This window comes from Oncorhynchus masou, unplaced genomic scaffold, assembly GCF_036934945.1.
Source record: "Oncorhynchus masou masou isolate Uvic2021 unplaced genomic scaffold, UVic_Omas_1.1 unplaced_scaffold_1456, whole genome shotgun sequence".
Taxonomy (NCBI): Eukaryota; Metazoa; Chordata; class Actinopteri; order Salmoniformes; family Salmonidae; genus Oncorhynchus; species Oncorhynchus masou.
Genome location: NW_027004542.1, coordinates 33,519 through 48,780, shown reverse-complemented (window position 1 = coordinate 48,780; position 15,262 = coordinate 33,519). Strand labels below are relative to the sequence as shown.

The window sequence follows — 15,262 nt, the reverse complement described above, 5'->3', positions numbered from 1 at the left end:
AACAACCTGCCCTACTGTCTCCTGTCTGTCTCCAACAACCTGCCCTACTGTCTCCTGTCTGTCTCCAACCACCTGCCCTACTGTCTCCAACAAGCTGCCGTACTGTCTCCTCTCTGTCTCCAACAACCTGCCCTAATGTCTCCTCTCTGTCTCCAACAACCTTCCCTACTGTCTCCTGTCTGTCTCCAACAACCTTCCCTACTGTCTCCTGTCTGTCTCCAACAACCTGCCCTACTGTCTCCAACAACCTGCCCTACTGTCTCCAACAACCTGCCCTACTGTCTACTCTCTGTCTCCAACAACCTGCCCTACTGTCTCCAACAGCCTTCCCTACTGTCTCCTGTCTGTGTCCAACAACCTGCCCTACTATCTCCTCTCTGTCTCCAACAACCTTCCCTACTGTCTCCTGTCTGTCTCCAACAACCTGCCCTACTGTCTCCTGTCTGTCTCCAACAACCTGCCCTACTGTCTCCTGTCTGTCTCCAACCACCTGCCCTACTGTCTCCTGTCTGTCTCCAACAACCTGCCCTACTGTCTCCTGTCTGTCTCCAACAACCTGCCCTACTGTGTCCTGTCTGTCTCCAACCACCTGCCCTACTGTCTCCTGTCTGTCTCCAACAACCTTCCCTACTGTCTCCTGTCTGTCTCCAACAACCTGCCCTACTGTCTCCTCTCTGTCTCCAACAACCTTCCCTACTGTCTCCTGTCTGTCTCCAACAACCTGCCCTACTGTCTCCCCTCTGTCTCCAACAACCTTCCCTACTGTCTCCTGTCTGTATCCAACAACCTGCCCTACTGTCTCCAACAACCTTCCCTAGTATCTCCTGTCTGTCTCAAACAACCTGCCCTACTGTCTCCTGTCTGTCTCAAACAACCTGCCCTAATGTGTCCTGTCTGTCTCCAACAACCTGCCCTACTGTCTCCAACAACCTTCCCTAGTATCTCCTGTCTGTCTCAAACAACCTGCCCTACTGTCTCCTGTCTGTCTCAAACAACCTGCCCTAATGTGTCCTGTCTCTCTCCAACAACCTGCCCTACTGTCTCCAACAACCTGCCCTACTGTCTCCTGTCTGTCTCCAACCACCTGCCCTACTGTCTCCTCTCTGTCTCCAACAACCTTCCCTACTCTCCTAATGTCATCATCTCCAACCAGTTAACCTTAGTAGTAACTTAAACTAAAGTTGATTGTTACTGACTGTGGCCTCCTCTCTCTGTGCTACAGATGACCTTCCATACTGTCCTAAAGGAATCACTTCCAAAGTGTTCCGTTTCAACATCTCAGTGATGGAGAGGAATTCCACCAACCTGTTCCGAGCCGAGTTCCGAGCTCTGAGGGTTCCAAACTCTGCTGCCAATAGGAATGAACAGAGGGTGGAGCTCTACCAGGTGTGTAAAGGTACCCTTCCGTCTCTCCCATGTCCTTCAGAGATGTTCAACTCAACCTGACCGTGTTAACAGTCGTTCCCCTCTAGTTTCATTTCTAGGCAGGGGGGGGGGGGCACCCCAAAGCAACTTCCAGGTCCTAAGGCATCAACATTGGGCACCCTATTCCTTCATCCTGTATAATTTAACCTTTTTTTAACGAGGCAAGTCAGTTAAGAACACATTCTTATTTACATTGACGGTCTACACCGGCCAAAACCGGACGACTCTGGGCCAATTGTGTGCCGCCCTAGGGGACTCCCAATCACACCGGGTTGTGATACAGCCTGTATTTGAACCGGGGTGTCTGTAGTGACGCCTCTAGCACTGAGATGCTGTGTCTTAGACCGCTGCGCCACTCGGGAGCACTGACCCTTGACCATATCCGTATGGGCTCTGAGGTAGTGCACTGTAAAGGGAGTAGGGTTCTGTTTGGAACACAGCCATTGTCAATTACTACCAATTGAAATCAATCACTTTAGGTAAGGGGGAGGGGGTTGCCTGGTAGAGGAAACACAGTACATACCTCCATCACTCAGACATGATTTTTTTTAAAGCACATCAACAAATCGACAGCTTTTGTTGTTACGGAGCATGATCTGTAGTAGACTTTAACCAGAAATGTGGCTACCTAAGCAAGTTTCAGTTCACTTAGATAGGTTTACCATACTAACACAGACATGAAATCTAGTCGCCTATTATTCCACAAGACACATTTCTCAAACTTCCCAGTTCCAACTAAGGAAGGGCAAGAGAGCCTCAGCCAGTAAAATCCAGCTGTGGTTTGGTGGTGGGTAGCCAGCCGCCAGACCCTAACTCCAGCTCTCGTCAGGCCTGGAGAATGTGTGCAGGGTCTGGCTCTGGGCAGGGTAACTGGTGTGTCCTGGAGAATGTGTTCAGAGCTCTGGGCAGGGTAACTGGTGTGTCCTGGAGAATGTGTTCAGAGCTCTGGGCAGGGTAACTGGTGTGTCCTGGAGAATGTGTTCAGGGTCTGGCTCTGGGCAGGGTAACTGGTGTGTCCTGGAGAATGTGTTCAGAGCTCTGGGCAGGGTAACTGGTGTGTCCTGGAGAATGTGTTCAGAGCTCTGGGCAGGGTAACTGGTGTGTCCTGGAGAATGTGTTCAGAGCTTTAGGCAGTATACTGGTGTGTGCTGGAGAATGTGTTCAGAGCTTTAGGCAGGGTATCTCTGGTGTGTCCTGGAGAATGTGTTCAGAGCTTTAGGCAGTATACTGGTGTGTCCTGGAGAATGTGTTCAGAGCTCTGGGCAGGGTATCTCTGGTGTGTCCTGGAGAATGTGTTCAGAGCTTTAGGCAGGGTAACTGGTGTGTCCTGGAGAATGTGTTCAGAGCTTTATGCAGGGTAACTGGTGTGTCCTGGAGAATGTGTTCAGAGTCTTAGGCAGGGTAACTGGTGTGTCCTGGAGAATGTGTTCAGAGCTTTAGGCAGGGTAACTGGTGTGTCCTGGAGAATGTGTTCAGAGCTTTAGGCAGGGTATCTCTGGTGTGTCCTGGAGAATGTGTTCAGAGCTTTAGGCAGTATACTGGTGTGTCCTGGAGAATGTGTTCAGAGCTCTGGGCAGGGTAACTGGTGTGTCCTGGAGAATGTGTTCAGAGCTCTGGGCAGGGTAACTGGTGTGTCCTGGAGAATGTGTTCAGAGCTCTGGGCAGGGTAACTGGTGTGTCCTGGAGAATGTGTTCAGAGCTCTGGGCAGGGTATCTCTGGTGTGTCCTGGAGAATGTGTTCAGAGCTTTAGGCAGTATACTGGTGTGTCCTGGAGAATGTGTTCAGAGCTCTGGGCAGGGTAACTGGTGTGTCCTGGAGAATGTGTTCAGAGCTTTAGGCAGGGTAACTGGTGTGTCCTGGAGAATGTGTTCAGAGCTCTGGGCAGGGTAACTGGTGTGTCCTGGAGAATGTGTTCAGAGCTCTGGGCAGGGTAACTGGTGTGTCCTGGAGAATGTGTTCAGAGCTCTGGGCAGGGTAACTGGTGTGTCCTGGAGAATGTGTTCAGAGCTTTAGGCAGGGTATCTCTGGTGTGTCCTGGAGAATGTGTTCAGAGCTTTAGGCTGTATACTGTCAGCAGACCAGCACCACACATCAGTTCAATTACTAGTCGTTTCCTTTCAAATAATGTGAGAGTTTCATTGAGCCTGTATGGATGCCGATTCACTTTTTTAATTGAAAACTGAATTGACCTCAAACCTTCTAGAATCATCAGTCTCAAAGCTTCTGCTCCAGTTTCTATGGCATTTGGTGCCATGCGGTAATACCATAAAGCAGGGATATTAACATCAAACCACGGAGGGCCAGACGACTGCTGCTTTTCTGTTCTACCTGATCATTAATTACACCCACCTGGTGTCCCAGGTCTAAATCAGACCCTGATTAGAGGGGAATCACCCACCTGGTGTCCCAGGTCTAAATCAGTCACTGATTAGAGGGGAATCACCCACCTGGTGTCCCAGGTATAAATCAGGCCCTGATTAGAGGGGAATCACCCACCTGGTGTCCCAGGTCTAAATCAGTCCCTGATTAGAGGGGAATCACCCACCTGGTGTCCCAGGTCTAAATCAGTCCCCGATTAGAGGGGAATCACACACCTGGTGTCCCAGGTCTAAATCAGTCCCTGATTAGAGGAGAATCACCCACCTGGTGTCCCAGGTCTAAATCAGACCCTGATTAGAGGGGAATCACCCACCTGGTGTCCCAGGTCTAAATCAGTCCCTGATTAGAGGGGAATCACCCACCTGGTGTCCCAGGTCTAAATCAGTCCCTGATTAGAGGGGAATCACCCACCTGGTGTCCCAGGTCTAAATTGGTCTCTGATTGGAAGGTTGGGAATTTGAGGGTTATAAAGATGATCCTTTTTCAATAGCTAATGCTTCTCACATCTCCAGGCTTCTGATAAATAGAGACTGCTGTCTCCTCAAGTTTCAACAGCACCTGTTATATTTCTACATCAGTGTAGCGGATCGTTGTATTGTTCATATGCAGTAACTCCGCCCAACCCTGGGTTTCAGATCCTGAGGCCAGACGAGCACATAGCTAAACAACGCTACATTGGAGCCAAGAACGTGCTGACCAAGGGAACGGCCGAATGGGTCTCCTTCGATGTGACAGAGACGGTACAGGAGTGGCTGATGTACAGAGGTGAGCAGATCCCACTGGATTCATTGGTTCGTTGTTCTACTGTCTTTCAAGAGCAAATGATTTCCACCGTTACGAGTTTTGTATAGACTCCAGTGACATACTAACACAAGAACATCAACAACAACAACAAACAAAAGTAAACAATCTATTAAAAAAAACACAAGCGGTAGTTTTCCTGTTTTTTTTTTTAGTTGGTGTGTGAAGATGACCTCATCTTTCCCATGATGCCTCTCTCTGTCAGAGACCAACCTGGGTCTGGAGATCAGCGTACACTGCCCGTGTCACACCTTCAACCCCAACGGTGACATCATCGACAATGTGAACGAGGTGCTGGAGGTCAAGTTCAAAGGTCAGTAAAGGCATAACATTCTCTTCTTCGTGGGGTCTTTTCAAACCGGGGAAAACCTCAAGTCCTTTTTTGTTGTTGTTTTTTTTGTCACCAACCAATAACTGGCAATGTACTGCTAGCATTGTTTAACATACTGAGCAGTAGCTTTCAGATCTGGATCGGTCTCCCTTAGACAACTGAACTATGAACTGTGAACTGTGAACCATGAACTGTGAACTATGAACTGTGAACTATGAACTATGAACTATGAACTATGAACTGTGAACTGTGAACTATGAACTTCGAACTGGCAATAAAAAGTGTTGATGCATTTTATGTTGTTGTTAACATGACAAGTCACAACATAATTTACGAGCTTGGAACTGGATTAATACTGTCTGACCTCTGACCTCTCTGCTGTAGGGGTGGAAGGGGAGTATGAGGAGCAGGGCCGTTGGGATCTGGGTTAGAGTCAGGGCACGGAACATAATACTGTCTGACCTCTGACCTCTCTGCTGTAGGGGTAGAAGGGGAGTATGAGGAGCAGGGCCGTTGGGATCTGGGCAGGTTGAAGAAACAGAAGGAGCGGTCCCTGCCTCATCTCATCCTCATGATGATCCCTCCTCACCGTCTGGACCCACAGCCACGTAGACGCAAGCGGGCCCTGGACACCAACTACTGCTTTTCGTAAGGACGCCCACTGAAACTGTTGTCACTTCTGTTTCCACCGATCGTCATGGAGATGTCTCAGTCCTGAAGGGCTCCTTAGAATTAGCAGGGTTTGTAAACCACACGTCAGCAAATGCATCTCTGCTGTAACTTTAACAGCAGTAGAAGAAGAAGGTTCAATCCCACCCCCTCTCCCCCATGTGCTCCACCTCAAACCATTCAACATGTGTTGGTTGATCAAGATGAGATAAACTTGAATATAAGCTGGGTGGTTCGAATCCTGATTGCTGATTGGCTGACAGCCGTGGTATATCAGGCCGTATACCACTGGTATGACAAAACATGTATTTCTACTGCTCTAATTACGTTGGTAACCAGTTTATAATAGCAATAAGAGCACCTCGGGGGTTTGTGGTATATGGCCAGTATACCACGGCTAAGGGCTGTGTCCAGGCACTCTGCGTTGCATCGTGTCTAAGAACAGCCCTTAGTCATGGTATATTGGCCATATACCACACCCCCTCGTGCAGTAACAGTAACTAACTGCAGCCTTACCTGACTTGGACGAAAGTTTTTTGTGTTTAATAAGAAAATCCTTGAGTTCAAACTGAAAAATTATCAAAGCTGAGACATTGTTGTATAAGTGAGTGGTGAGTGATTCACCGTAGTTTGTTGTGCTCCCCCCCCCCCCCTCCCAGCACTGTTGAGGAGAACTGCTGTGTCCGTCGTCTCTACATCGACTTCCGTCGGGACCTGGACTGGAAGTGGATCCACGAGCCTAAAGGATACTTCGCTAACTACTGCTCTGGACCCTGCCCTTACCTGAGGAGCTCCGACACCACACACACACAGGTGAGGGCAGTCTGACACCACACACACACAGGTGAGGGCAGTCTAACACCACACACACACAGGTGAGGGCAGTCTGACACCACACACACACAGGTGAGGGCAGTCTAACACCACACACACACAGGTGAGGGCAGTCTGACACCACACACACACACAGGTGAGGGCAGTCTGACACCACACACACACAGGTGAGGGCATGTTATTTGCACCATGGCCATAATCAGAAGCAGAAGTCCCTCTGCTGCTCAGTAGTTACTATTAAATTATATCCAGCGATATGATCAATAGCACCATGCACAGAAATCAAGAAAAACTCAAATTCTGATGGGCCAAGACCGCTTATTAGGGCTCGTGTTTACTTCTGTAGTGGGACAGGACAGTTGAATCAACATTGAACTTCCACATCAGAACCCCTAAATATCTATTTCCTGTCTCTCCGTAGCTGCTGAGCCTGTATAACACTCTGAACCCAGAGGCTTCGGCCTCTCCCTGCTGCGTTCCCCAGGACCTGGAGCCTCTTACTATTCTCTACTACTCTGGACGTACCCCGAAAGTAGAGCAGCTGTCCAACATGATCGTCAAGTCCTGCAAATGCAGCTGAAGAGGTTCGGGAGTAGGCCCGAAGCCAGGGAGTTGGGTGGTGGGGTTGTCCCACGGAAGGTGACCTGTATTGGGGCACTAGAGCCAGCCAGCCTGCCTAGCTGTAGAAGAATACCACCATCCATGTTATTTTGTATTCGGACTATGTTGCCTGCCACGTGGCTTAGCTCTTAACACCACTTGAACTGAAGGACCCTATCCTCATGTGAGGAGGACATAGTATGTTAGACTTTGCGATTCTAACTTATAATCTTCATCATCGTTTTTTTTTTTAGAGAGAGAGACGCCAAATCGTTTCATTTTGACATGTTTAACAAACTGGGTTTCCTTCACCTTCCTACAAACAGTGCGCATTATTCATAACACACAAAGGAGAAAGGACAGACTAGCTGCCGTATCCAAAGACAGCTAGAGGGTAAGGAGAAAGGACAAACTATGAGACGGAGAGAAGAGAGAGAGAGAGTAGAGAATGCCTGCAGGATTTGCAATGGAAAGTAAAGTGAGCAGAAGAGATAGAAGCCAAGATTATTATTATTTTTTTATCATTATTTTTTTGTCCAACCAAAAAAGCAGCGACCATTTTTTTTTTGTCGTCTTCGAATGCAAACGGAGCTGAGGGAGGAAGGACCTTTACAGATGGAGAAAGATATTATTCTATGGCTATTAGCCATTTAGCACTCATCCAAAACACCCACCGCGACTCCCTTTGAAGACTTTCTTGACATGTTTGAATTAAATTAAATAAAAAAATCGGACCCAAACACAATGTGCTGGAAAACAATATTGATCTGTAAAACGTATGTCCAAATGTTTCTTCTTCTTCCTCTTCCTCCTTCTTCTTTTTCTTCCTTTTCTTCTTCTTCTTTTTCTTGAAATTGGCAGATGTTCTCTGTTATGCAGCGTGTTGTCATATGGTGATTGATTGATTGTTGCTGTATCTGTCTAATCCCTTTGATATTAAACTGTTAAAGTCGTCACATGGTTCTACTGATGATTTAGAGGGCCCACTACGTAGTCATGCTGGAACGGCTTTCAACCAGTTGTTTTGCTATTCGAGAAGATGAAAAAAGGTGAAATCCGGTCATGATAACTGCTCTTGACATTGCAAAGCCAAAAAGCAGTGCATCCGAGTCCATCTCCCTTGTACCAAAGCCACAACAACAAAAGAAATCAGAAGCCGTGTTTGGGTTTGTTAAAGTGCCTAGAGGTCACCACCCACAATGCGTCAGTCACATTACTACCTAGAGATAGATAGAGGGCTCTAGTGCCCCAAAAATCCCATTTTAACATGGGAAGCACAATTGCGGACTTTCACTGTCTAAGGCACTGCAACTCAGTGTTAGGGGCATCACTACAGACCTGGTTTGATTCCAGGCTGTATCACAACCGGGCCATGATTGGGAGTCCGATAGGGAGGCACACAATTGGCCAAGCATCGTCTGGGTTATGGCTTGGCCGGGGTAGGCCGTCATTTTAAATGAGAATTTGTTCTTAATTGACTTGCCTATTTAAATAAAGGTTAAATAAAATCAAATAAAACCATTGTAAAGTAAACAACTGGGCGGGACTTCCTGTGCGTTAAAGATGGTTGGGATAATTCCATCCAGGTTGTTAGGTTGTTAGAAGCAATCAGTTGTAGAAGAAGAGCATTGGGGCGGCAGTGTAGCCTAGTGGTAAGAGCATTGGACTAGTAACCGAAAGGTTGCAAGTTCAAATCTCCAAGCTGACAAGGTACAAAATCTGTCGTTTTGCCCCTGAACAGGCAGTTAACCCACTGTTCCTAGGCCGTCATTGAAAATAAGAATTTGTTCTTAACTGACTTGCCTAGTAAAATAAAGGTAAAAAAATTTTTTTTGACTACTTCAAAATGGAGATGGTCCTCAATGGCGCTGCCCATGCGCTCACATAATGGGACAGATACAATGTTGCGTATCTCTAACGAGAAGAGAGATAGGTTAGAGAGATAGCCGCTTCCTAGTAACCTCACCCTGCCCTTCTGCAGTCTCTAACCCATCATCCTTTACTCATAACAGCTGACAAGGGCCTTTTATTAAATAGATTTGCTCCTCCTGCGTCCTCCTTCGCCTCTTTGGGTGGACCCTAAAAGTAATGACGTTCACAGGGGTGGACCCTAAAAGTAATGACGTTCACAGGGGTGGACCCTAAAATAAATTACGTTCACAGGGGTGGATCCCAAAATACATTTTGTTTACAAGGGTGGATCCCAAAATAAATGACGGTCACAGGGGTGGATTCCAAAATACACTACGTTCACAGGGGTGGATCCCAAAATAAATGACGGTCACAGGGGTGGATCCCAAAATAAATGACGGTCACAGGGGTGGATCCCAAAATAAATGACGGTCACAGGGGTGGATCCCAAAATAAATGATGTTCACAGGGGTGGACCCCACAATAAATGACGTTCACAGGGGTGGACCCCACAATAAATGATGTTCACAGGGGTGGACCCCACAATAAATGACGGTCACAGGGGTAGATCCCACAATAAATGACGTTCACAGGGGTAGATCCCAAAATAAATGACGTTCACAGGGGTAGATCCCACAATAAATGACGTTCACAGGGGTAGATCCCACAATAAATGACGTTCACAGGGGTGGATCCCACAATAAATGACGTTCACAGGGGTGGATCCCACAATAAATGACGTTCACAGGGGTGGATCCCACAATAAATGACGTTCACAGGGGTGGATCCCACAATAAATGACGTTCACAGGGGTGGATCCCAAAATAAATGACGAGTAAAGTGATCAAAACAGATGACAGGGCCTTCAGAAAGTATTCACACCCCGGCAGCCTGAATTGAAAATGAAAAGACACACAATACCTGAATATGTCAACATGTAATTTTTAGAAAATTAATAAAAAATGAAAAGCTGAAACGTCTTGAGTCAATAAGTATTCAACCCCTTTGTTTATGTGAAACCTAAGTTCAGGAGTAAAAATTTGCTTAACAATTCACATAATAAGTTGCACGGACTCTGTGTGTAACAATATTATTTAACTTGATTTTTTGAATGACTACCTCATCTCTGTACCCCAACACAATTTTCTGTAAAGTCTCTCAGACGAGCGGTGTATTTCAAACACAGATTCAACCACCAAGACCAAAGACAGTTGCAGACTGACAGTAGAAAACTGAGAAAGGATCAACAACATTGTAGTAATTCCACCGTACTAATGTAATGTAATGTAATTCCACCGTACTGATGTAATGTAATGTAATTCCACCGTACTGATGTAATGTAATGTAATTCCACCGTACTGATGTAATGTAATGTAATTCCACCGTACTGATGTAATGTAATGTAATTCCACCGTACTGATGTAATGTAATGTAATTCCACCGTACTAATGTAATGTAATGTAATTCCACCGTACTGATGTAATGTAATTCCACCGTACTGATGTAATGTAATGTAATTCCACCGTACTAATGTAATGTAATGTAAGGAGAGAGGACTGATGGGAAAGGACGGAGGAGAGAGGACGGATGAGAGAGGACGAATGGGAAAGGACGGAGGAGAGAGGACGGAGGAGAGAGGACTGATGGGACAGGACGGAGGAGAGAGGACTGATGGGACAGGACGAATGGGAAAGGACGGAGGAGAGAGGACTGATGGGACAGGACGAATGGGAAAGGACGGAGGAGAGAGGACGGAGGAGAGAGAATGGAGGAGAAAGGACGGAGGAGAGAGGACTGATGGGACAGGACGGAGGAGAGAGAATGGAGGAGAAAGGACGGAGGAGAGAGGACGGATGGGACAGGACGGAGGAGAGAGGACTGATGGGACAGGACGAATGGGAAAGGACGGAGGAGAGAGGACGGAGGAGAGAGGACTGATGGGACAGGACGGAGGAGAGAGGACTGATGGGACAGGACGGAGGAGAGAGAATGGAGGAGAAAGGACGGAGGAGAGAGGACGGATGGGACAGGACGGAGGAGAGAGGACTGATGGGACAGGACAAATGGGAAAGGACGGAGGAGAGAGGACGGAGGAGAGAGGACTGATGGGACAGGACGGAGGAGAGAGAATGGAGGAGAAAGGACGGAGGAGAGAGGACGGATGAGAGAGGACGAATGGGAAAGGACGGAGGAGAGAGGACGGAGGAGAGAGGACTGATGGGACAGGACGGAGGAGAGAGAATGGAGGAGAAAGGACGGAGGAGAGAGGACGGATGGGACAGGACGGAGGAGAGAGAATGGAGGAGAAAGGACGGAGGAGAGAGGACGGATGGGACAGGACGGAGGAGAGAGAATGGAGGAGAGAGGACGGAGGAGAGAGGACGGAGGAGAGAGGACGGAGGAGAGAGGACGGATGAGAAAGGACGGAGGAGAGAGGACGGAGGAGAGAGGACGGAGGAGAGAGGACGGAGGAGAGAGGACGGAGGAGAGAGGACGGATGAGAGAGGACGAAGGACCCTCTTTTGCCCAAACGAGAAAATTCCAAGAGCAGTATGGGCTTCCAGATGTTGGGGCGGCAGGGTAGCCAAGTGGTTAGAGTGTTAGACGAGTAACCGGAAGGGTGTAAATTCAAACAAGGTACAAATCTGTCGTTCTGCCCCTGAACAGCCAGTTAACCCACTGTTCCTGGGCCGTCATTGAAAATAGTAATTTGTTCTTAACTGACTTGCCTAGTTAAATAAAAGTGAAATAAAAAAATGATAATTGGATGTTCATCACCTTTTCTTTAAGTTTTTCTCTGTCAAGTGAACTAATTGAGATGGTGGTTGCCTCTAGAGAATGAATACATGTTTTACAGCTCCTTCTAGAAAATAGACGTTTTACACAGTTCCTTCTAGAGTATAGACATGTTTTACACAGCTCCTTCTAGAGAATAGACATGTTTTACAGTTCCTTCTAGAGAATAGACGTTTTACAGCTCCTTCTAGAGAAAAGACATGTTTTAAAGCTCCTTCTAGAAAATATACATTTTACACAGCTACTTCGAGAGAAGAGACATGTTTTACAGCTCCTTCTAGAGAATAGACATGTTTGACAGCTCCTTCTAGAGAATAGACATGTTTTACACAACTCCTTCTAGAAAATAGACGTTTTACACAGTTCCTTCTAGAGAATAGACATGTTTTAAAGCTCCTTCTAGAGAAAAGACATGTTTTACACAACTCCTTCTAGAAAATAGACGTTTTACACAGTTCCTTCTAGAGAATAGACATGTTTTACAGCTCCTTCTAGAGAAAAGACATGTTTTACACAACTCCTTCTAGAAAATAGACGTTTTACACAGTTCCTTCTAGAGAATAGACATGTTTTAAAGCTCCTTCTAGAAAATATACATTTTACACAGCTACTTCGAGAGAAGAGACATGTTTTACAGCTCCTTCTAGAGAATAGACATGTTTTACAGCTCCTTCTAGAGAATAGACATGTTTTACAGCTCCTTCTAGAGAATAGACATGTTTTACACAGCTCCTTCTAGAGAATAGACATGTTTTACAGCTCCTTCTAGAGAATAGACATGTTTTACAGCTCCTTCTAGAGAATAGACATGTTTTACACAGCTCCTTCTAGAGAATAGACATGTTTTACACAGCTCCTTCTAGAAAATAGACATGTTTTACAGCTCCTTCTAGAGAATATTCATGTTTTACAGCTCCTTCTAGAGAATAGACATGTTTTACACAGCTCCTTCTGGAGAATAGACATGTTTTACAGAGCTCCTTCTAGAGAATAGACATGTTTTACAGCTCCTTCTAGAGAATAGACATGTTTTACAGAGCTCCTTCTAGAGAATAGACATGTTTTACACAGCTCCTTCTAGAGAATAGACATGTTTTACACAGCTCCTTCTAGAGAATAGACATGTTTTACACAGCTCCTTCTAGAGAATAGACATGTTTTACACAGCTCCTTCTAGAGAATAGACATGTTTTACACAGCTCCTTCTAGAGAATAGACATGTTTTACACAGCTCCTTCTAGAGAATAGACATGTTTTACAGAACTCCTAGAGAATAGACATGTTTTACACAGCTCCTTCTGGAGAATAGACATGTTTTACAGCTCCTTCTAGAGAATAGACATGTTTTACAGAGCTCCTTCTAGAGAATAGACATGTTTTACACAGCTCCTTCTAGAGAATAGACATGTTTTACAGCTCCTTCTAGAGAATAGACATGTTTTACAGTACCCCTTGACTTTTTCCTCATTTGATTATGTTACAGCCTATTTCTAAAATGGATTAAATAGTTTTTTTTCCCCTCATCAAACTACACACAATACACCATAATGACGAAGCAAAAACAGGTTTTTAGAAATTGTTGCAACTGTAATTACAAATAAAAAACTGAAATATCACATTTACATAAGTATTATTAATTAAATAAATAGATTAAGTATTAAGACCCTTTAATCAGTACTTAGTTGAAGCACTTTTGGCAGCAATTACAACATCAAATATTCTTTGGTATGACACTACAAGCTTGGCACACCTGTAATTGGGGAGGTTCTCCCATTCTTCTCTGCAGATCCTCTCAAGCTGTGTCAGGTTGGATGGGGAGAGTCACTGCACAGCTATTTTGAGGTCTCTCCAGAGATGCTCGATTGGGTTCAAGTCCGTGCTCTGGCTGGGCCACTCAAGGACATTCAGAGACTTGTCCCGAAACCCCTCCTGTGTTGTCTTGGCTGTGTGCTTAGGGTCATTGTCCTATATGAACAAATTACTATTGCCGCATTTTTCTAGTTTTTACATTTTTATCAACTTTCAAGGTCTTTTAAGGGAGTATGTGAGCACATGGTTGGGCTAGCCGATTTTGGCAAGGCACCAGCAGAACTGCACACTCGTTCGGTTGGGCTAGCCGATTTTTGGCAAGGCACCAGCAGAACTGCACACTCGTTCGGTTGGGCTAGCCGAATTTTGGCTAGGCACCAGCAGAACTGCACACTCGTTCGGTTGGGCTAGCCGATTTTGGCTAGGCACCAGCAGAACTGAAGCATGCTGAAGACTTGTCTTGTGAAGGCCAACCTTCCCTCCGTCGTTCTCCCCTATCCCTCTCTTGTTGTCGTTGTCTCTCGTCTCTCTCTCCACCTTAGCGCCTTCTCAGCGACAGCGAGGAGGAATGTTATCCAGTCTGGAGAAAGTGATGACTAAACAGGTGGTTGTGGATAAAGGAGGAGGAACCGTACAACAACACTTCTACCAATGGTAAATGAGATGGTCAAAGGGTCAGCTAATGAAGCAATTGATCATTGAAATAGTGAATAATGTGAGAAAGTAGAAGCCACACTTCTTCTCCAGCTGCCTCTCGTCTCAGCACATAATACAAACCGGCAGCCATTTTAGATTTCTTCTCTCGCTGCAATAAATTCCTCTCAGGGGTTCTCTCTCTAACAGCTTTCCCAGACCAGACCATTCCTAGCCTTTCCACCTTAGCTATTTCCCAGACCAGACCATTCCTAGATGTTCCACCTTAGCTATTTCCCAGACCAGACCATTCCTAGATGTTCCACCTTAGCTATTTCCCAGACCAGACAATTCCTAGACTTTCCACCTTTAGTACACAATCACTGTTTTTTTGTGTGTTTTGTATCTCTTCGTTTTAGGGAACAGTTTAGCCAAGTTGTAATGTAATCAGCAGGTCCAGCTTGGACAAACAGCAGGGTTAACGAAGGTTTACATACCAAATGGCAACCTATTCCCTATTTAGTGCACAACTTTTGACCAGGGCCCTATGGGGACTATATAGGGAATAGGGTCCCATTTGTGACACAGAATTAGCTAATGGGAATGGCCCATAGCATTAGCGATAAATGGATATTGCCCATAGCATTGGCGATAAATGGGAATTGCCCATAGCGTTAGCTGTGGAGGGGGCTAATTTGTACTGACAAGAGGTCAGAGAGAATGTGGTCTCTATGGGGCTGTGCTATCACTCCCTGTCAAAGCCTATCAGAGTGAGAAGTCATGATGACTCAAAGACACAAAGGCCAGTCGGCTGGGTCTCATGAGGTGAGGGCGTGATGGTGTTCAATGGCTTTCCAGACAGCTCCAGTGCTTTTGGGTCCCATAAAATGAAAACAGGCCTGATCAATGCATGCATGGTTGGTCTTGAACTTTACCATAAAACAGAACCCCAGATTGAATACCAAATAGAACCCCATAGAATGCCAAATAGAACCCCATAGAATGCCAAATAGAACCCCATAGAATACCAAATAGAACCCATATAATACCAAATAGAACCCCGTAGAATGCCA

At 46.0% G+C, this 15,262-nt stretch overlaps 1 protein-coding gene across 1 annotated transcript; it reads left to right on the top strand.

Annotated features, from left to right (window-relative positions):
• The first annotated feature begins 1,173 nt into the window (after positions 1-1,173).
• LOC135530904 (transforming growth factor beta-3 proprotein-like) lies at positions 1,174-7,275 on the top strand. The gene is made up of 6 exons (XM_064959076.1): positions 1,174-1,386; positions 4,441-4,570; positions 4,812-4,919; positions 5,420-5,585; positions 6,266-6,419; positions 6,862-7,275. The coding sequence occupies exons 1-6, from the start codon at positions 1,285-1,287 to the stop codon at positions 7,018-7,020; spliced, it is 819 nt and encodes a 272-aa protein (XP_064815148.1). The 5' UTR covers positions 1,174-1,284; the 3' UTR covers positions 7,021-7,275.
• Positions 7,276-15,262: the final 7,987 nt, after the last annotated feature.

Bases quoted from the DNA above. Each gene is read 5' to 3' on its own strand.
- LOC135530904 (XM_064959076.1), top strand. From the start codon at position 1,285: ATGGAGAGGAATTCCACCAACCTGTTCCGAGCCGAGTTCCGAGCTCTG. The intron at 1,387-4,440 runs GTGTGTAAAGGT...CCTGGGTTTCAG, and splicing joins AGAGGGTGGAGCTCTACCAG to ATCCTGAGGCCAGACGAGCA. The intron at 6,420-6,861 runs GTGAGGGCAGTC...GTCTCTCCGTAG, and splicing joins CCGACACCACACACACACAG to CTGCTGAGCCTGTATAACAC.